General features: G+C 40.9%; 1 protein-coding gene across 2 annotated transcripts in view; it reads right to left on the bottom strand.

Annotated features, from left to right (window-relative positions):
• trappc9 (trafficking protein particle complex subunit 9) overlaps positions 1-23,571 on the bottom strand; it is a 319,927-nt gene that overhangs the window by 134,843 nt on the left and 161,513 nt on the right. For both annotated transcript variants that reach the window (XM_083981671.1, XM_083981672.1), the window contains one exon: positions 5,761-5,871. In XM_083981671.1, coding sequence (XP_083837797.1) covers positions 5,761-5,871 — 111 coding nt within the window. The remainder of the gene's footprint in view (positions 1-5,760; positions 5,872-23,571) is intronic.

Raw genomic sequence — 23,571 nt, 5'->3', positions numbered from 1 at the left:
ATACCGGCACGGCAGTATGCTCATTTATCACCAATAAACACAGTAGATGAGGGAGGGAGTGACTGAGCTGAGGCTGTGTGACGGGTGCGGCGGGGGGACTCTCACTGCAGCGGGGACTATCATGTCTCTGCTCCGTGACACTGCTGTGAGACTGACCGCCGGTGAGCTGCTTTGACACGGTGCCGGGCACGGCAGCAACCGCTGATCGCTTTTAATTGAAAAGAGAGAGAGAGGGAGAGAGAGACGCCGTGCCGTGTAAAAAAAACAACAACAAAAAAGTATCACGTGTCATGACTTCCTGTATTTGGCCCTTCAAAATAAAAGCCCATATTGATTTTGACTTCATTTTGACAAGACAGGGCTTCAAATGTTTTTTTTTTTTCATGCAACCAATCGACCAATTAAATTTTAGTCGGCTAATGATTTTTTGGTCGACCAGGCAGCCCTAATTTATATATTATATAATATATATAGATATATTATTATAGTAATACAATTTTAAAACTTAATTAAAAAAATAATAATAATCGGCCGATTAATCGGTTATCGGGTTTTTTTCCCCCTAATAATCGTAATCGGCATCGGCCCCAAAAAATCCATATCGGTCGGGCCCTAATATATATACATCTGCACTTCTTACCAGACTTGACATTTATTGCCTCAGAGCCACATTGTGTCATACATATCACCCTGGATGACTTTCTACAGGGGCAGTAGTTGTTTTTTTTCAATCATTCATAAATCTGGCACATTATGTATTCTGACCACTACTGACTGCGTTCAACATTGACTCTATGATGATATCAATGACGTGTATCTTGGGTATTTGGGGAATTATGTAAAAGTGTTTGACGGTCTGACTGAAGAAGCTGAGTAATAATAATAATAATAATAAAAAACACTGCAACTGTGACTCATGATAGAAACTTGTATTGATGAGTAGTTCTGTTTGTTTTAATTGATCTGATACAACTTTCTCCCCAGACTGAGCTGCATACTCTGCTGATCATTATCTCTGGATGGTTGGGGAAAGTTCTCTACTCGAGTAACTTTATAACATTGTAAAAAAATAAATAAAAAGCGTAAATTCAAAATACACATTAAATTAGGTGGATAGAAACATGACTCCAACCTTAGAGGTTGCCGCTTCATGGTACCATGGGTTCTCTCATTGACTATATTGAGACATTTACACATACTTAGACAGCAGTATTAGTATCAAAAACAAGCACTGGGTGAATTTAGAGCTGTTTCACCCACAATAACATCACAAATGGATTCCTCCATTGAAATGTATTAAAAATACTTGATTAGAATGCAGTGAAAGTCCTACTCAAAGCTGCAATCTGCAGGCTCAGGAAATTAAGATAGAGCTGAAGTGAGACGTGAAAACAAAGTATTTATCACATCACATCTCAGACATCCTACAGCCTACAGCTTCTAGTTTTAAAGGGGACATATTATGGAAATATATTTGGGTGTTTGTCTTGCCTTCCGGCCTCCAAAATGTGAGAACTGACAAAACAATCTAATGTTCAGGCTCTCTATAGGTTGAAATCCATGTGGTTTTACGAGCTGTTCCCTCAGTTGTCTTCCAGCGATGTAACTAGGATTTGAATTTGCATAACCCCACCCCTACCTGGTACCAGTAGAAAGGGCGGGGCAAGCAGTGGTTCATTTGCATTTAAAGGGACATACACTGAAAGCAGCCGTTCTGAACAGGGCTGTTTAGAGAGGATGAAAAGAGCTGTGATGTTTGATCCTTGGAGGATTTAGACCAAAGCATGTCACAGACATGTCTTTAAGACACCTGGGGACTATTTTAATTTGTGGGAAATGGGCATAATATGTCTCCTTTAAGGCTCAACATTGAAGCAGTAGACCAGAACATATTTACAGTCAGCTTGAGGGGCACTCCCCTGACATTGGCGCTCTGTGATTGGTTAAAGGGGTAAGGGTTGCACAAAAGCATTAGGAGGGAGTATCTCTGCACTGCTAACAGGTTGTTCAATGACACAGCTCTGGACATTAACATATGATATAGAGCAGATTTCATCTGCAGAATATTAGAAACTTAACCAGTCAACGTCTAGCAGAGTGGTTGTATTGCTGATTCTCTTTGAAGGAAAGTAGCAGAGGTTTGTCCTAAAAGTACTATCACTGTTATCAGCAATTTTGTTGTTGTTGACGTTATTATTTTTTAAGATTCATAATTTTGCTTTTTACTTTATATCATTTATTTCTTCATGATTTTTTTTCTCATGATTTTTCCATTGTGTTTCTTGTGACTCTTTTTATTGTGGTGATGGACAAGCTGCATCAGTCTTGATTGACTTATAATGAAGGGCACCTGTGAGTGCTGCATATTGTTTGCTAGATCACACTGAGGAAGGGCTAGACCCGAAACGTCTGTTTCAATTTGGAGTGCTGTTTCTTACATTTTTGTCATTTTTTTGTCATTCTTGTCCTAAAAGTTGAAATATTTGAGAAAAAATGTCACTAACTGAGTCTGAAAGTCAGTAAACCTACTGACACGTGTCAACAGGTCTAACTGAAAACTCTTTCTGATGAAATCATAAAAACAATTTGCTCCTAAGAATTTTAAAAGCAGAGTCCATCAACTTATAGTAGGCTTCTTGAGTAAATGTACTGAGTAACTCCACCAATGTCCCTGGAGTATTGTGACAACTGAAAGCTTCAGTCTCAAAACTATCACTACATATGTTTGTATTCATGCAACGTTTGATCTGTCGTACAATCTGGCAAACCCGCACACAGAGTGCTCGTGTTCCACAGAGGGAACAGTGGGTGGTAAATAGATAGCCAACATGGGACTTTAACATTAGACTCTGAAAACGTCAAAATGGCTGCTTGATTGTGCTTTTCACTTGCAGTTATTAATTTATTCTCTGGAGCACAGCAAAAAAAGCAGAGCAGAGCAGAGGCACATAAGGCAGTGACTGTGTGGGCATGAGGCACAGCTCTACAACAGGAGACCTCAGGAAACACAGGTAGCCAGTTTAAAGGTGCAGCTACAAACTAGTCTGGGTTGGATGGTAGTTTATATACAGGCAGAGAACTAGAGTACTAGTGCAATGTACTTGCTTTTACTTCAATACCAAATGTGACATTCTGGGATGGTGATGAATCCTGAAACATTGTGAAAGTTCTTTCTTTCATAAACCTAGTGGACTTTTAAGCTTTGTACATTTTAAAAATAAATCAATTTCACATTTTATCCACTCGGTATTTCTCAGGTGCAAAAGAAAATAGAAATACAACACATGCACATGATATCAAATGATTAAACTATTGCACCCAGTTAATCCATAAAACACAGGATGAATCAAATGATATATTCAAGAGCAGTTTTTTTTAGAGACTAGTGAAGTTATCTTTCTTGTGGACAATGAAAGTTGCAGACTCCTGGTACAATACGCTTGTTGATCTTAACAGCTCATAACTGCACTGGGAAGATTATCTGGAGTGAGCTGAGTGATGAGCTGTTTGGCTCCGTTTGAAAAGATCCCTTTCCACCCTCTAATTCCCTTCAAATAATAACATTCCACCCCTGTGGAGAAAGGCCTATGAGTCACCAACAGTGTACCTCGGCTCGTGGCTGAGGATGCACCGGAGAGAGACGTGCTGACAGGAATCAGAATTTGCCAATTTCCAGTGAAAAGGCAAAGCTGAGTGAGAGAGAGAGATAAAGGCCGAGGTAATCTACAGAAACAAGGAGAGAGAGAGCACACATGATGTGTGCACACGTGTGCAGGTATGTAGCTGGAAAACAGGAGGGAAACAGATGATGGTTGACAATAAAGATGGAAGTATGGTTCTGTGATATCACCCACAGCTTTCTGGTGAGTGGTTCTGACCCCTGACTCCTTGCTAATCCAAACATGGATGAAGAGGTGTGGAGTGGGTTCAGCAAAGACTAACTGAAGACCTCACATTTTAAATGAGAGGAAATAGGACAAGCTGCACCTGCTTTTATCACAGCTTTTTTTATGTCATTTATGTGAGTTCAATGTGGATTTTATGTTTGGTGTTGTATGTTTAATTGTCTTGAGCCCAAACTGAAGGCGATTTTCTGTCATTGTGATGGATAATAAAGTTTCTTGAATTGAATTGAATTAAAGTACATGTTTAACATTGACTCTATGATTATATCAATGAAGTGTATCTTGGGTATTTGGGGAATTATGTAACAGTGACTGACGGTTGATAGAGCTGAATAATAATAATAATAAAAACACTGCAACAGTGACTCATGATCATGAGTTCTGTTTGTTTTAATTGATCTGATACAACTTTCTACCCAGACTGAGCTGCTACTGCTGATCATTATCTCTGGATGGTTGGGAAAAGTTCTCTACTCGAGTGTGTTTGTGCTCAGCATTCACTCTAAGCAGCCTCAACGTCAGTTATGCAGAACATCTTAAGTTAGCAGGTGACTTAAATAAAAACAAAGCCCCTATACAGTCATGATGAAGGAGGCAGTTACCTACAGAGACCAAAACTATCAGTGGAACAGACTGGAACTGTGTTTATTTCTGATGTAAATTTGTTCATTTAAACATGAAAGTCTAAGGTGATTGACTTACTACACACACACTGTTCCAAATCCTGAGCAAACTTTTTTTTAAGGCGGCAAAAGGAAATGCACATTTGTATGTGTTTCCCATCCACTACACTACAGTAATGTGGTCATTCTCAGGTCAGCTGCCGATCTGCAGCAGAAAGAAGACGGTGCACGCGATGACAGCCATGTCTGCTTACTTGTTAGAATAAGTTCAGAGACACTGGAGAAGGCAAATGGTTGCTATAGCAACAGCTGCCCAGAAGGCCATAATACGGATACCACGTTGCCCCTCCTATACATGGGATGGCATTTTTGGCATTTCCACTCTGGTTTGTTGAAGCACAAATTCAAAATATGTATTAAATTGGGTGGACGGAAACACTTCATGGTTCCATGGGTTCTCTCATTGACTATATTGAGACATTTACACATACTTAGACAGCAGTATTAGTATCAAAAACAAGCACTGGGTGAATTTGGAGAGCTGTTTCACCCACAATAACATCACAAATGGATTCCTCCATTGAAATGTATTAAAAATACTTGATTAGAATGCAGTGAAAGTCCTACTCAAAGCTGCAATGTGCACGCTCAGGAAATTAAGCTCGAGCTGAAGTGAGACGTGAAAACAAAGTATTTAGCTCCTCCCACCACTTCACATGTCAGACATCCTGCAGCTAAAGCCTACAGCTTCTAGACCGCTGACCTTTAACTACTGTGCTAAAATTCATCATCTCATCCTTGTGTTCAACTGAATGATTAGTGGCAGATTTGAAAAAGTCCCATCAAGGAGTTATTGACATCTTATAAAACGGAAAGGTGAAATCCGGCAATCTGATTGGCTGTTAACCATGGTATAATGAGCATATACCACGGCTACTATTCTAAAACCTTATCACAGCATAGGCTATCACTCTGCGTCAGGCACGTATGACTGGTATGAATGGAAGTTGTTGTCATGTATCCATGACAACGGACTGTTGCAGTCCGTAGCAAAAGACAGTTGATGTTTTTACGATGTTAAAAAATGGACTAAAGTAGTTGAATTGACATGTTTAAGGTGAACTTTCACCTCCGGGAGGGTTAACCATGGTAGAGGGGACTGAGCAGTGACTTTAACCTGAAAAAAAGCACAGAAGCCTGAAGTCCAAACATTCCCTGACCCTTCCACTCACCTCTGACACTCGCTGGCATGGAGAACCAGGTCCTGGTTGTTCTTGGCGCTCACGGTGAGCTCATGCTCTGTGGGGTTGAAGATGTCGAGCAGCAGGTAACACTGGCGGGTGCTGTGGACAGACACACAAACACACACACACAATAAATGGCTATAGAAATCATATAACAGAGTAGATAGACTCTATATAAGAAGGTGTTTGTGTTTGCAGAGGCTGATGTGGAGTCCTATTCACTGTTTTAAATAAAGATTAGATATTAATTATACACAAACAATAACCTGTGACCTATAGGGTGACTGGCTCTCCCTCCTGTGTGTGTGTGTGTGTGTGTGTGGCGGTTTATACTTTATGCATGAGGTTACAGTTGTTTTCTAAAAATACACAGCCTCATACACAAAGCCAGCAAATGCATGAGATCAAGAGAAGACACAGAGTGAAGTACTCATCAGTCCTTGTCAAAACATCAAAGGTGGCGGTGCTTTCATCAGCGCTGCAGGCCTGGCTGCAGCAGGCCATCTCCACATCAGCCCAGGCCTGCTTTTCTCATGCAGATCATAAGAGGGCAATTTGTGATTTAGATCAAGACAGGAGGGACGATGCTGGATTTTCAAAGAGTTAATTTTAACCCCTAAAGTAGGTGTGTGTTGTTGTTGGGTTTTTTTTCCCCCTCGTAATGGTGGATGAAAGGACCGGAGCTCTGAGAACAGAAACAGAGCAGACTGTCCACCGCAGCACCGTGTGCTGTTACATTAATAGTTCCTGGAGGTGTACACAAAGAATGTAGCACAGCTCTAAATAGATGCGTGAAGCCAGTAATAATAAATGATGTCCTCACTTTTCAAGAGCTTGTAGAGGTTGAATAGAAATCCACGTAGATTGATAATATACAACAACCATAGTACAACAACATCATTATCCTTCTCACACTTGAAGTGCTCAATGTTTGTTCCAAGTCATGTTCACAGGCAATACTGGATTATATATAATGGAGATGTTTATTGAAAATTAAATAATAGATAATAAACTTGAAAGTAATGTCCCTATGCAAATATATACATGGATGACAAAATAAACAAAGGTATTGTTAACTAGAATGATACTGATGTTTTGTTGTTACTTATAACTGTATTTAACTCATCAGTGGTTTAATGTTTTATATGCCACATCATGATCACGATCCAAATTCTGCTTTTGTAAATGTAATATAATGGAATTATGTCTAATGTATGTTGATACCTGACCATCTGACTATTTAAAGGTGTACAGAAATGGCCGTTTGTCCTGTTTGTTGCGCCGAGTTGTCACAAGCTGCAACACGAGTTTACCCGAGTGAGGAAAACGAATTTGATTGGTCGTTATCGAGCGGGCGGGATATTCAAAGTTTGGGGCGAGCCCGAGCTCCGTGTGTGTGTGTGTGTGTCTCAGACGTTTGATTGACGGATGACGGATCCAATATCAGTGGCTGGTGAATCGTGTACAGGCTGACGTATAATCCGTGTGCCTGCATTATCCAATGCAAAAAAAAATACCACACTTTCATCCCGGATTTAATAAAAAATAGAATGTTGCACAAAGTTTGGGCTACATCGTCTGTTAGATGAGTTATTACACTAATTTTATGACCCAGAGTGGGCTCAAATTCTATTTTCTTTTCTGTACACCTTTAAGTATTGAAGCATTATGTTAAAAGCTACATTGTGGAGGTACTGTTAATCTGAATTAGGTCCTGTAATATAATATGTGAATGTTGTTGTTGTAGATCATTGTTTTTTGTTTTTTTTTGTGTGTGATGTGTTTTTTCTGATTGATACTGATACTGATATGTGTGTTGGGTGTGGACTCCAGGAAGAATAGCAGTGGCCTAGCCAAAGCTAATGGAGATCTATCCAAATACTGTACATGAAATGAAATGGTGTGTTGCAAAGCACAAACATGTGGTTTGGACTTGATGACAGAGCAAACAGTGCAAAACAAAAACACGAATAAAGTAAAAATAGGCACTTTTTTCTTCTTTTTATGTTTCTAAGTGAGGTGAAGTTCAACTAACCATGACTTGACAGAAAGTGTAACCAAAGCCTCAGCACCTCACTGGGTAAAGATACATCCCATATGCCTAATTTAAACATGAACATTGTTCTAACTAATCCTCGGGTGCGTATTTATAGGGGGAAAAAAGGCTCCAAAGCAATTACAATAAGTTTCAACTAGCACAGTTATAAAAACATATTCTTTGTGCAAATTAAATGTTGCCCATCACCTTATCTACTCTCCAGATTACACTAAGTCTCCTCCTCCCAGCAAGCTTCCTGCCTCTTAAATCCCAGGGTTAATAGATTGCCCAAGACCCTAATAAACTGCCGTGGCAATTAAAGGAGAATATTTTTTAAGGCCTACCAATGTTTCTTTAATTGTCTCATTGTCTTTGTTGGCGGACGTGATTAACGGGCTGAGTGGGGCGAGGTACTGATTTATAGGACAGGGCGTTTAGCTGAGGTGATCAATCAGACCCAGTTAAGAAACAGGCTCATTATTCATGTGCTAAGTACATAAGATAAAGTGCAGTTACAGATCCAGGGGTAGAAGTAGCAGTGATGTGGATTTGCATCTTTTGATCTGAGGAATTTAGACTTAAATGACCACAACATGAAACATGAAACCACACTGCTGAGACTGCTGCAGGATGCCCGTCGACTGAAGCCGAAGATTATGCATTTGAATCATTTTGATAAGTATTCTGCAGAGTAACTGCACAGGGCACTGGGATCTGAGCTAAATAAATAATTCAGAACTGCCAAAAAGAATTTCAAACTATTTGTCTCCATTTCTGCCCCGTGAATTTTGTGAATTCCAAGTCGAAGCAGAGGTGGAGAAGGAACAAAGTCGTTCCCGGCGTTTCACAGTTAACGCACGTCGGACCTGCTTGTTTGTTCATAATGTACAAAACCAATCGTCCGACCGTGAACGATCAATACGTCTATACCTTATGTGCATTTCATGAAGTTTTTAAATGTGCTGCTTTTGTATAGATGTGTCCCTGCCAGCCCTGAGTGTGTAAGATGAGTCACGGTTTGCTTTGGAAGTGATAGTGAAAAGGAGACAGGCATGAACACAGAGAAGACCTTTACTACGCAGCATTTTAGGTGCAGCTGCTGGTGTGCCGGAGGGTTGGGGGGGTTGAATGTCACTGTCTATTCCTGAAAACTCTACCATGCTGACAAAGGAGCTATGACGTCAGCACTTTAATGATTTGAAGAGGACCTCTTTGCGGAAATCCTCAAATCCCCAAAAAAGACATCTACACAAAAACAGACCAACACAGCACGATGCAATTGGCCACATTTCGATTCTATCCCCACCACTCATCCTTTCCTTGAGACCCTCCTGCTCCCTCCAGACTCCAAACAGTTAATATCAATGTTTGTGGGTTCTTTTACCAAGTCAGTTTCCTCTGATTTTATTAGGGAAGCCTGTTCCAAGGACTTGAACTCTGAAAAATCAGCAGAACTTTGGGAGGAGGCACTGTCTCGTGTCCATTGTTGTTCTATTAACTTACGTTACAGGTTAATTCAGTACAAGGTGCTGCACAGGTTGCATTATTCCAAAACAAAGCTAAATGGTATTTTTCCATCTGTGTCCCCTGTATGTGATAAGTGTAATATTGCTGAGGGCTCACTAGCGCATCTTTTCTGGTTCTGTCCTAAGTTGCACAATTTTTGGTCAGCTATATTTGAACATCTGTCAAAAGCCTACTCTAGAGCCATTCAGCCTAACCATGAGCTGGCCATCCTTGGACGCTCGGCTGAGACTTCTGATCTTCTGCATGACACTCAGGTCGCTCTGCACCTAGGGATGGTGGTGGCCAAGAAACTTGGAAGTCTACCACTTCTCCCACCTTCGTTCACTGGCTCAGCGAGATGTTATCGGTTATTCAAATGGAAAGACTGCGCCTGCACAAACCCAATGAACAGAACAGATTCAAGAGAATTTGGGGACCCTTCCTGGCCCAATGTCAGGTGTGATACCTGACTCAAACTTTCACATGGTACTTGCTTTACTTTAACAATGGCAACTATGTTTTTTTTCTGTAAGTCTATTTATGTAAAAGGTAAATTTACAAATGCCTGGCAGCCCCTTTTTTTCTTTTTCTTTTTCCCTTTCCCCTGTTTTCTTTTATGTTTGACTGTTCCTTTACTGTAGTATGTTTTGTACAGTTTTGTAAAGTTAAAAACTGTAAATAAAGTATTAAAAAAAAAAAAACACAGCACGATGCGACACCGACCAGGCGTTTGTGCCGACCAGAGCTGAAGTTGTTGTTAGGCAGTGGGCGGTGAAAATGGCACACACACACACACACATCATGGGAGGAGCTCGGAGATCAATGGTGCTGGGCCCACATCTTGGTCAATCCTGCAAATCTGCAATCAATAAGTGCTGATTCCGCAGCCCTGCCCTGGCACGCAAACGTGACATATTCCATGCACACAAAATGTAATGGCCCTAATTAGCCCAGCTGGATTTAGAGGACTGCCAATAACGGGCTATTTTTAGCTACAGGAGCCAATAAGGGACAGTTGGCTTTTATGTCTACATTTAATAACAGGTGAAAATTAGCTGGGAAAAAAAAATAATAATTTAAGCTCGACACTATGTGAATGATGTCAACCAATGACATGAATTAAAAATCAAATCTGTGGTCCCTGTCTAAAGGATCAGTCCACCCAAAAACATACTTTCTCCTTTAACAGGGGATTTGGTTTGATCTGCAGAAAGTGTTTAAAGGTCCAGTGTGTAAAATGGAGGGGAAAACAGTGATATATAGCGTTCAGACTCTAGATCACAGCGCTCGGTTTCACACTCACCCCTGGCCGGATTTTCTGTTCGTTCTGCCGTACAAACATGGCGACGCAAAATGGCGACACTCTCTAAAGCAAGACCCTTGCTATATGTAAATTTATGTATAGAAGAAGAATTAAACAGCTATACGAAAACCAAACACATTTTATTTTATAGCGATTATACAGTTATACTAATATATTCATGGGTAGTATATTCAGATTTTGCCAATAAACTGAGCCAATTATAATTATACACTGAACCTTTAAGAAATTAGATTTCTCCTTTTAAGTTTCATATTTTCCTCTTCTCCTGTGTTTTATTTGAGGTGTTGATACAGAAAAAAAGAAAATATGTAAAACATATTTACATATCCTCTCTCAGACTCCAACCTCTCTTGACATTCCTTCTTTTATGCCTTTAGTTAATAGGATAGCTGTGGAGAGACAGGACATGGGGAGACGTTTCTGTCCAGAAACTCAAGACAAAAGTCAAAAGTTTTTATGAGGCCCATTTCTCTGGTAGAAAACACTTTCATTGAAAACTGTTTACAATCGCATTTATAAGCTGTCGGCAGGAAAGTAGAAGGTTTCCACCTACAAACTGTTAGAACGACCCACTAAGCTTTATGATACACAGGATGCACTTCATTAAAACACATCAGAGGATCAGTTCATTTTCCCCAGTAGAGCAATGCACTTTTCCAGGACAACACAATGTTCAGCAAATGGGATTTTAACAAGTCCCTGTAAAGTATGGATCACTGGGTATTTCACACATCCAGGCTCTCCATCACTTTCTTTAACAGATCTGTCACCTTATGTATGGCCTCCCCCCTGAAGAGGGCCCTCTGTGTGCCAGGAGAAGATGGCCATTGGATTGCACCATAAACATCACAAGAAAAAGGTAAACGAGGAAGCCAGCAGCAGAGCGGGGAAACACATATCCTCCCTGGAGAGGGAATTTAACTGGCATTCAACCTTTACTGTGGAAGTGGTATATATATATTGTAGGTATGTTTTTATGTATAAGGGCCTCAGAAAACCTTTAGATACATTGATTCCCCAGTGGAAAAAAGAAGCTAAGAGAGATAGAGGCAGAAAAACTGGTCTGGTATATAGCAGGAAAGAGATGCTGTAAGCAAAGGTATGAAAATATATCCTGAGGCAATGGGAGCAAGAGAGGTGGTAAGGCAGAGGCAAAGAGAAATGTAGAGTTAAATAATGAAAGAAGCAAAGAGAGGTACAATAGAGGAGGGGCAGAGGAGAAGAAACAGAATGAGATGAAAAGAAATGGACGGAGGGAAACAGCCAGGCAGAGGAAGGAGAGTGGATTGTTCTCCTGTATTATAATATAAGACTTACCTAATATGTTGTATTACTATACTGTATATCCAAGCTGAGACACACAAGTAAAAGTTGGAGCTCAAAGGAGAGAGGTGAAGAACAATGAGATGTCCTTTCTTGTTGTAGACACACTCAACATAATGATATGAGAACACTCTCCTTTCAGCACCACGGATAGCTCCACTCAGCCCAGTCTGCCAAAACACTCATTTAGAAACTTCAATATGTCATAGATCAAACGGAAGGAGAAAAAGTGCTGGTCTTTGTTATGTAATGTGCATGTCTGTTGTGCATAATGTTGATTCCTACTTTACATTAACAGTATAATCACGCTATAGTCAATGTTTTGTTGGCACAACAATTCCCTGAACCTTGGATTTCAGGGTACGCCTCTTGTTGGAAATGGAGCGGCATCAGCCTGAACTCCATTACAACAAATACACTACATTTATTACATGCACCATTATTACTAAAGGAGGCCAAGAAATAACTTAACATAGGGAAGAATGAGAAGTCATTGACTGCTAAGCTAAGGACACTAGCAGGTATGAATAACACTTAAACAACAGGAACATCAGCAACTGAAATGACACAATACACCTACTGTACTGCTGCAAAGTAATAGAAGGCCTCTTTGGATATAAATGGTTGATGTCAACTGGGAAACTAGAGGGCTTTTAATTTGAAAAGGCTACATGAGGCCTCGTGTGTTTAGAGGGTCGCGATCGTAGCGGAAATAATGAAAGTAATGACAAACAAACACTGCATATCTCCAAAATCAGGCAGGTTTCCAAGATGCCAAGTGGCCTACTCATTTTAATTTTAATGTAACAATTGTCGATGAGAACCGGTGTCAAAAAGGAAGAAAGGATAAAAATTTAAAAAATCGATCACAGACTTCATGATCGATTACCATGGCAATTTTGGGGTCAGCCCTAATGGTAATATTAGCTAAATTGCTGTTTTTCATGTCAGACAGAGGTAGAGTTGCCACTTGTCCCGTTTTTCCCAGAATTCTTCTCTTTTTTTATTATAGCCTATTATTATTATCATCATAATTACATATCATTGATGTGGCAACCTGTCTAATCAGACTAACCTCGACCAAACTCAATGTAACTTTGCGTTAGCGCAGAGTGTTGCAAATCCCCAAAGCCGCACAACCCCATAATGCATTGCGTTGCATTAGGCTGTTTACGTCCCGGGCGCAAGACCTATTGGTGTTTACAAAACCCAAATAATTTGTGATAGCCTACTGTCCAATTAATAACCGAGCCTGCTGCCTCCAGTTAAGCAGCCAGCTAGCTTGGCAGCTGTGGCAGCTGGCTGGCACAGGTTAGCGGCTCGCTAGCACGTTAGCTGCCAGCTCGCCTGGCAGAGACACTACCGGCTACCCCCAAAGCTTTCAGCAGCACCTATTTCACAAGGACGCAGTGACGACTTTCACCGTGTCACTTCCTTGTCTGACTGGGCACTAGTGGATTGGCTCAAAGACAGTTTGAAAGAAAAGGAGAGACAAAGAGGAAGTGGAGTACAGAGAGGAACAAGTAGGAAGAGCTGAGGCAGAAACAAGTATCACGGTGCAACAGAGTGAAGGAGGCAGCTCCATCTTTCTGAAAATGTGTTTTCCTGAGGTGCAGTGGCTTTTTTTTTATTTGCCAGCACCTGTTAGATTCTTTATTGACCTGCCACAGTTGGAAGAGAACTGAGGGTAAACATCACTGACAACCCAGCAGCACACCGCAATTTTTGTACAAAACTGATCTGCATTATACACCAATTACCAGCTCACAGTAGGACAACGGTGCACACACACAGAGAACCACACATGGAACTGCTGCACTGTTTCTGTTCGTTTAAACTAGTGAAACTACTACACTCACCTTCACAATAACCACAACAAATTATTTTCAGTGTTTGGCTAAACTGGCAAACATTTTGAATTGCACAGACACAAACAGTCACTAACACTATTCTAGCAACAGCAGTGATGCTAGAAAAAAACAAAAGAGGGATTAATATCACTCTCTACCTGAACACAGCAAAACAGCTGGTATGTATGGAGGCCTCCCTCTTCAGCTGATTAACACCCGATGCAGCCATCTGAAGGTGGATGCTATGTGTTCCATCAACAGCCTCTAATTGGAGTGATGGGCATTGTCAATGCTTGATTATACACATCAGATCCACTGGCTACCTACCTTGATTAAATCTTACATAACCACAAGCAGCTATTGATGAATAACAACAGAGTAGAAAACATCATCCTGACTGCTGGATGCAGGGATGGAGACTGTCCATTCAAACATTTTTTAACATAATGAGTTTACGTAAGCTTTACTTAGAGCCACCTGTTCCCACATTCATGGATGCTCTGTTCTGATCTGTCAGAAACTGGTTCCAAGTAAATAAACAAACAAACAAAAATTGCAGCTGTTACAGGTGTGCAGTCTGCAATATGGAGAATCATGTGATCATACAGTTTAATAACTACCGTTTACACAAGTATGAACATTTTACAATGCCATTAAATGAGACTAAAACAACGTGTGGGTTACGAGAATGATCAGTTTATGCAACCTTAATTAAAAAGAGACCATATGCACTGTGTGCCTGCGCCTCATTATGGGAATATAAGCGTTCTCTAGGGAGAAGCTTCTGTGTGCATCTTCACTCCATTACCAAAGCAGCAGCAGTATGTCACGGGTGGAGGAGCAGTGTTTTTAAAGGCTGGACTTGTACGCATATGAAATTATAGGCTAACGATACTCTCCTGTCATCAGCACGGACAGCAGGTATGTGGAGTCACATGATCATGATGAGTCACACTCTATTCATGTATTTGAAGAGTTTGATAATGATTTCAACTTGGACTGAAACACCAGTGACTCATGACTTCACCTGGATTAGAGTTTTAGAGTTTCAACAAGTAGGATAATCCATAATCTCACACATTCCCTATTGTCAGTTTTTATTTTATTTTCTGTAGTCTGAATACCACGAGTTTTACAGGATCCCTTCCCAACAAATAGTTTGATGTTCAGCCCAAAACATGATAACAAATCTGCCTCTAAATTTAGTGGCCATGTGCTGCAGTCTGTGGTTCCGGCCAGATTGTGATCCAGTTGGTGTTTTGAGCCTGAGCCACAGTCAGTGCATCCAAGACTGATACATGGCTGGCTAGACAGTTGGTAGTCTTAATCTTCTTTTATAAAACGAATGCGCAACCAGGAATGTTTAACGTCAGCTTGCTGCCTATTACTGCAGAATGTGCAGCAGCAGTTTAATGCTCCAAATATTTATGTATCCATGTTACTGTAGTCATACAGAGAACTGTCAATTACAAGCATGATGAAATTATTGATATGAGTTAAAGGGATAGTTCACCCAAAATTCAAATTGCACTCATTATCTATGTCGACTAAGGGCTGGGAGAAGTTTCAGAGTCCTCCGTGGCTTCTCTGAGTTACAGGGGGTCTCGGCGTAGCAGTGCATGTCCATATAATGGTTGCAAATGGATACCAACTGTCTTCGTAAAACAAAAAGACACACCAAAAAACATCCAAATACCTCCATGCAGCTCGTATGTAATGTCCATCTTGTATTGAAGCCCCGAAATGCGAAATTGTTCCGAAAAAAATTAAATAAGTCTATTTTTCAAGCTTCCGTCCTCTCCCTGGTCCGTTCAATTTGGACAAACCAGGAAGAGAAGCTTCCGCTACAAACAAGCTTGAAATATAGACTTATTTAATTTTTTTCGGAACAATTTCGCATTTCAGGGCTTCAATACAAGACGGACATTACATACGAGCAGCATGGAGGTATTTGGATGTTTTTTGGTGAGTCTTTTTGTTACGAAGACAGTTGGTATCCATTTGCAACCGTTATATGGACATGCACTGCTACGCCGAGAACCCCTGTAACTCAGAGAAGCCACGGAGGACTCTGAAACTTCTCCCAGCCCTTAGTCCACATGAGGGGGAGGAGATAATGAGTGAAATTTGAATTTTGAGTGAACTAACCCTTTAAAAAAAGAGTTTCATCTTCATTATTATTCACAAGTCATGAGTCAGAGTTTCACATCTAAAATGTTACTTACAGGTGCATGTCAAAAAAGTAGAATATGGCGCAGTGCTTAGCTCAGTTAGTAGAGCACCCGCCCCGTGTGTTGAGGCTATAGTCCTCACTGCAGGCGACCCCGGTTCGAATCCTGCGCTGAGCGGACCTATCCTGCGTATCATTCCCCCCCCTCTCTGCCTCCCATTTCCTGTCTCTCTCTCAACTGTCCTGTCCATTAAAGGTGAAAAAGCTCCAAAATATATACTTAAAGGTCTGCAGCCTTCTCCAGACTAATGGTGCGTTCCAGTTACCTCGGAAGTCAGAGGTCGGAGCTGGGAATTACATCATACCCGAGTTACGGTATTCCAGTAAACAAGTCGGAAAACATGTTGTTAGCCGTTATTAGCAATACCAGTTGAAAACAAAGCATAGAACGGTATAAACCATACCACACCATGTCCACAGATAGACGCTGGACAGTACTACGTGTACTACTTATTTCATTTCACAAAAACAAAACAGACAAAAGCTTTCACTACTGTTGATGTACGGCGCAGCCATTCTGGATGACGTTTTTATGACGTTGTGGTCAAGTTGGGTTTGGTGAGGTTCGTCCCACTTTCCGAGCCGGATTTCCGACTTCAGGGTGCGTTCCGGGTGAAATCTCCGAGTGGGAACTTGGAAAGTCCGACTTCCCAGTACAACTGGAACGCACCATAACATACCATTTAAAGGCTCAGGACACATATTCAGGTGTTTGGAGTTAATTAGCTGATTGTGTGAGTGTGACATCATTAGGTTACAATAGTGAACTTTATCACTACAGTATATATTCTAATTTTAGATACTGAATTTGGGGTTTTCATTGTCTGTGAGCCATAATCATTACAAAAAAGAAATATAGACATGAAATATTTCAGTCTGTGTGTTATAAATCTATATTATGTAAGAGTTTCACTATTTGAATTAAACTACTGAAATAAATGAACAGAGGCACCTGTAAAAAAGGAAAACATACTAAACAGTATTTTTCTTTAAAGTTTTCAAGTCAGAAAAAATTCAGTTGACAGTTATTATCAGATATTTTATCACTGATCACAGTTTTGTAACCAATGATTACTTTAATCAATTGATTCTTCGTTTTGAAAATTCAAAAGTCAATCACCAAACAGTAACAAACCTGCAAATTTACATTTCAAAAATTATTTCTGATTTGTGTGAATCTTGACTGTCAAAACGCTGACTTGCTCCCCCCTTGTTAGATGTTAGTGAGTATTTCAGTTAAGGTGAGACATGAGCTGTGAGTAGATGTTTCATTTGGATTCTTTGCCACAGGCTACACTACATGACTTGTAAGAGAAAAATAGTGAGGGTGTAAGAGATAGAGGAAAAGTAAAGAGGAGAGGGACATAGAAGAAATGCAACGTGAAGCAAAACAATGAAAAAATAAACAGGCTGGATAAGCGAGAGCATGAGGGAGACAAAAGTGGAGATAAAATGTTTTTCTATTATTCTGTGTTGCTGTGAGCAGCCTCTGCACTCCAGCATGTGTACGGACCCGAGGACAGCACAGCTAAATCACACACTACAGAGAGCAAGGAAAGGGAATTTCAAAAAGTAAATGCATGTAAGGGGGATTTTTAGAGAGGGAAAGAGAGACGGGATAGAGAAATGGACCAACAGATAAGCGGAGGGGGGAAGGTAAGCGAGACAGATAAACACAAAAACAGATCGAAAGGATAAGTTGCTGTATTATTGAGCAATTTCATACAACCACTTCCAAATTCTCTTTTAACTCGCAGCCAAGAAATTCAATAGTACTTATCTCAACAAAAGTGCTTTAGAAGACTTGAATGTCTCTGCATCCAGAGGGGAAATCAAAGGAAACTCCAACAAATGATGTGCGGATGTGTGCGTACAAAACACAACAATGTCAACACATTAGATTGTCTAAAAGACTGTTCAATTGTTAAAAAGGACCTAATGTATGAGTGAGCTCTTAGAGTAAGTCATCTCAACGTCTCTTATAAGCTATGAGCTTTCATTAGTCAGACATACACACATGCGTCATCAGGGCCTGAGGCGTGTTTTTATACTTTAAAGGCTACACATGAAACTCCACTGACAGACACACACACTTATATTCATGAACCACCAGGATTCAAGGGTTTGCATTACTTTGATTTTAACAAATACTTGCAAAGGAATCCGATTTGTTTTGATGAAGTTTTGTATCCAGAAAACTAGAGAACGTCCTCCTTAGGTCGTTTTTTTGCATCTTAGCAAACAGCCCATTACAAACTAGAGCGATGCTTTCCTAGTGGTGAGGTAAGCATGGCATGAGCTGAGGATGAGGTTGGTGATATGAGATATGGAGCAGCAAAGTCTGTAGTAGGTGGGGGCTGTGGTGTTTCCAATGGGGAAAACGATAGACATTCTTTCTTTTAACCACTATCACTTATAGACTTAAACTGTAATCATTATAAAAATAGCAAAGAAGAGCTTAAACTCAAACTGTAATATTTCCATTAACCCATGACCAACTACTGTACTGTTTATGCCTAAAACCAGATGTGGGTATATGAAGTATAAGGGATAGTTCAACATTTTGGCAAATTGGCCCATTGCCATAATCCCTATAGTTTAAAGAGTATGGTTTGTTACATTTAAAGGTACAATAAGAAATCTAAAGCAACTGGCCGTAAAATCCTCCTAATATGTCACAGAGACTCAGGAATAATGTTCATATAACACGACGAACTCACCAACAACAATAGTACAGCCAGAGTATTCGCATTAAAAATCTTTTTTTGCAGACTGCGAATCATGTTTATGTTTTGAATTTACTTGTTGGCATGTTGCGCCACCTAGCCCTCTCTCCCAGTCACGGCAGCATCAGTGGCATTTCAGCCTCCGGTCTGGTCCACTGAGCTGCCGCTACGGCTGGGAGAAAAAACCAAATCGCTGTGTTTTGAATTTGACTGCAGTAACCGTTTTTGGCCACATTCTTACATATGGCACCTTTAATTGTCGGTGCAAGCTATTTTTAGAAAAGAACCTGCACATTCATCACGCTATGAGATAATAACGGAACATTACAGGACAGAGTTGTTTTAGAGGTAAATTAATGCAAAACCGCTGATGCGCGTTCCCGTCTGGGGCAGTTTTTCATCAACAGTCTCTGCATTTGCCTCGAAAACAACTCTGTCTGGTAACGTTGTGTTATTATCTCATAGCGTGGTGAATGTGCAGGTCACAACTTGTCCACCAGAGCGTTGTGGAGTTGTTGGATTGTGTATTTGATGAGTTTGACGAGGGAAACCAAGAAATCCTATTAGCCTCCGTAGCGTAGCTCTGAGCAGCTCACAGCTCTGCTCCACTGTTCTAAAAATAACTTGCACCGACAATTAAAGGTTACGGGCTAGTTTTCCAAAATGTTGAACTATCCCTTTAAAGTACTTTGAGTCTTAGTAATTCAGTTCAAAAATTACAATATTGGAGTAAACATGTTACTGAGCATTAAGTACATTATGGCTGGCGGTAATCAGATTTGACCAAAATTCCAACCAACAAATTTGCCTGCACAGACTGTACAACACCTCTATCCTGAACCTGTTACTACATTTAATACACCAAAAACTTTTTTTCTGTTCCTACTGCTCTTAAATAAACTGGACTTTGCAAGAAATGGAGATGGCTTCCATTTTTTCGGGCTAGTTCTTAGTGCTGATGTTACAGAGTTCATGCAGGTCTAGAACCAGCGGGTGGACTGTGCGGCCCACTGCGTCCCTAAATGTGATTCTGAGCTCTGGACGTACACATTTCCAACGCTGTCAGCGGGAAGGTACTTCAAATGTTTGGAGGTTTGCCCCTGAGCCAATAGATGCTGTATGTCAGTGTGATGAGGCAGAAAGTGCTAAGGGTGCAGCAGAGGTAAGGAAGGGCTGGGGGGGAGGGGGTTGTAGTGACAGGGTGATGGTATAGCAGCCAGTGCAGCATATCTATCAGCGCTGAGCCAAGATGGATGGCTTCAACTGCAGATATTATTACAGCTAATGATTCACCTCAAGTGGTCATTACTCGACTACGATCCGTCTCCCTCGCTCTGAGCTTCTTCTCTTTTTTTTCTCTCTCTCCATGAGAGTTGGGGAGAGTTGTGAAGCCAGACACAGATGTGTGAGCAAGTGTGTGAACGAGCGTGAGAGGATGAGAAAGGAGTGAATATCCATTAAATATCCATTCACATCTGACCCGCGAGTGACTGTCCCATCTCTGTCGGGCTCTGAGAGCAGTAATACACTGTTGGAGTGAAGATGGATCACTCACGAGAGGAGGGAAAAAATGCTGCATTTGTGTTGTATTCAAGAAAAACTGAAGCTGAAACACTGAGATTTATCACCCGTGAGAGATATTGCTACTTTATCCGACCCACTTAATAGACCAAATACATAAAAAATGTCGTGCAGGGTTAAAGACTCATCAGATTACAGCCTCTGACTAAGGCACACTCAACAGAACGTGAGAAGTTCTGTGTTGTTTCCATTCAGCAAACATTGCTTTACAAACCCACGGCGAAGGAAAGTAAATAAAGCAACGCGGGGCAATAGTTTACCTGACACCAGTGAGCAGGAGTGATTAAATATATATGAGGCAGCAGTGTTTGACTGAGTGACTGGAATGGGCCCCTGAAGAACAAACCTTGAAAGAAAAACAAGTCTGCCTCCACAGGTTCATCCTGAGCTCCACAATTCATTTTGTATTCAAGCAGTTTCTAAATACCTGGGCCCGTATTCCTAAAGATTCTAAGAATCCTCTCAGAGAGCTCCTAACTTAACCTAAAAATTCCTAGCAAGGAGTCTTAGCTTAGGAGTGATTCCAGAACACTCTCAGAGAACTCTGAGCAAGGAGTGGACAGAGACTCCTATCTTAGTGAGGAGGTGTGGTTGACCCCCGTTGCTAGGTATGAGTCATCATTTCAAACGCTGTGATTGGTTGATCCTAAAAGTTAGATAAAGAGCACCCGCCCCATGTGTTGAGGCTATAGTCCTCACTGCAGGTGGCCCCGGTTCGAATCCCTTGTGGAGCAGTCCTATCCTGCATGTCTTTCTGCCTCCCATTTCCTGTCTCTCTCTCAACTGTTCTGTCAATTAAAGGCCAAAATGCCCAAAAAATATACTTTAAAAAAAGCTAGATAAAAAAAATATACTTTTGGTGATAATGGGCAAAGGATGGACCCTCAAATCGATAAATTTAACCATAAAATCCAATCTTATGAAGACTGTAATTGTAAAAAATTATTTCACATTAAAGAAAATATCTGTTAAATGAATAGTAAGCTATACTTTAAAATGATCCTACAAAATGTGTGAAAACTTGCACAGTATTCACATAGTGAAACTTAGATTTATTTGCTTATATTAATTACCATGCTGGTAATTTTTGCACTTTCAACTTTCCAACTCAATTTGGTTAACAAGGGTAAAATGGCTCAGCTTTAATCAGTGTCTGTGAACAAGGAAATCCAACTGGACAGAGGAACAGGAACAATCTGTAGCGTTTCATTAATTCACTGTCATCCAGTGTTTGGAGAATATCTCTCCTGCCTCTTCTGTCCACCATTTTGTCCTTTGCTTAGGGAACTCCTAAGCCACTTAAAAGTCCTCTTCCCTACTCTTAACAGATCCCACCTTAGGAGCTCTCTTAAGAGCTAGGATTCTTTAGGAATAGCTTTTATCTTTACTAGGATCTACTCTTAACTTTTAGGAGAAATTCTAAGAAAACATCATGATTCTAAGAATTTTCTTAGAATTTGGCCACTAGGAGCAACTCTTTGCACTAAGAATCTTTAGGAATACGGCCCCCGCTCTGTAAACCAGGAGCATTCTGTGTGTGTCTACTTAAAGGGATACGCCAACATTTTTTTTTTCGTGTCTTGCCTCACTCCCGAGTCCATGACAAGATGATAGACACCATCTTTTCCACTGTGCGTGCAGTAACAAGGGAGATGCAGCAGAGCTGGCGCACAGCTGGTTAGCTTAGCTCAAACGCCGGACGTCTACGGGTAATGGTATCCTTCCTCCTCCTAAAGTCATCAGACACTCTTCAGCAACTCTAAATGGACCGATCTTCGTCTCAGAGCTGACAGAACTCTCCGGTAAGGCATCTTGAGCGGTCAAATGCCGCTAACGGGACGAGATCGGTCAAAACGGAGGGTTCAAGCAAAGACGCTTTATTTTGGTTCAAGCTAGCTACATCGAGGGTAGGTTAGCTTCCTGTTTCAAAGTAAAAGCAAAAATTCTATCGTCATGGTTTTCTGTATGTAAAGGGCAACGGGTGTTTTATTTTGTTAAAGGAACCAGAAGTAAACAGCTGGTATTTAGACAAATTAACGACACACTGCTGATCTAAACGGCTACTTTCTCACCTAAAAATGTTTGAAATGTTGATAAAGTGATATATTTACAGAGTTTAGAGCTAAAATGAAATCAGCTTTGGAGCTACTAAAGATAGCTGTAGTGACCAACGCACTTCTGGTTACTTCCGGTTAACGTTGCTTTCACAAAATAAAACACCTGTTGCCCTTTACACACAGAAGTGCTTTTACCTTGAAATAGGAGCACTCTAACCTACCCTAATGTAGCTAGCTTCAACCAAAATAAACCGTCTTAGCTTGAACCCTCCGTTTTGACCGATCTCGTCCCGTTAGCGGCATTTGACCGCTCAAGATGCCTTACCGGAGAGTTTTCTCAGCTCTGAGACGAAGATCGGTCCATTTAGAGTTGCTGAAGAGTGTCTGATGACTTTAGGAGGAGGAAGGATACCATTACCCGTAGACGTCCGGCGTTTGAGCTAAGCTAATCAGCTGTGCGCCAGCTCTGCCCGCATCTCCCTTGTTACTGCACGCACAGTGGAAAGGATGGTGTCTATCTGCTGGTCATGGACTCGGGAGTGAGGCAAGATACGTAAAAAAAAAAATGTTGGCCTATCCCTTTAAAGCTTCTCTAATCAATGTCTTTATGTTATTAATAGATTAATGATGATGTCATATGAAAGGGGTCCGCCATGAGCTATATGTCCCATCAGATTTCCTCTTGATCAATGTGAGCTTTATGTGATAAATGCTGATGGAAACAGTTGTTTGCCAGGTGAATTTTATCTGCGATCATGTTTTACGTCATTCAAAGACATGGTGGGAGTAAACAAAGAAAGATGCAAGTGGACAGACAGGCTTTCAACCACGATCCCCCAGAACAGTTTGGAGCGCTGCTGTTCCCAAACCACAGGTTGCCTCTAGGGTCGTGTAGCATGTAACACTAGGTACTTCTGCATCTTCATGAAAACAGTGTTTTGCCTTTAATAGACAGGACAGTAGAGATAAATAGATATAGACAGGAAATGGTAAGGCAGACAGAGGTGGAATGACATGCAGCAAAGGGCACACCGGGGGATTCGAACCGGGGCCGGCGAGGACTGTAGCTAAACGGCGTCCCAACTTGTGCTATATTAAACCATTTGTTGGTGGATGTGATCCATGTTTGCTAAAAAGCTAATTCAACTTGGATGTAGGGCTGTT

This window comes from Trachurus trachurus, assembly GCF_905171665.1.
Source record: "Trachurus trachurus genome assembly, chromosome: 11".
Taxonomy (NCBI): domain Eukaryota; kingdom Metazoa; phylum Chordata; class Actinopteri; order Carangiformes; family Carangidae; genus Trachurus; species Trachurus trachurus.
The sequence above is the reverse complement of the archived record's forward strand: the minus strand, read 5'-3'. Positions and strand labels throughout refer to the sequence as shown.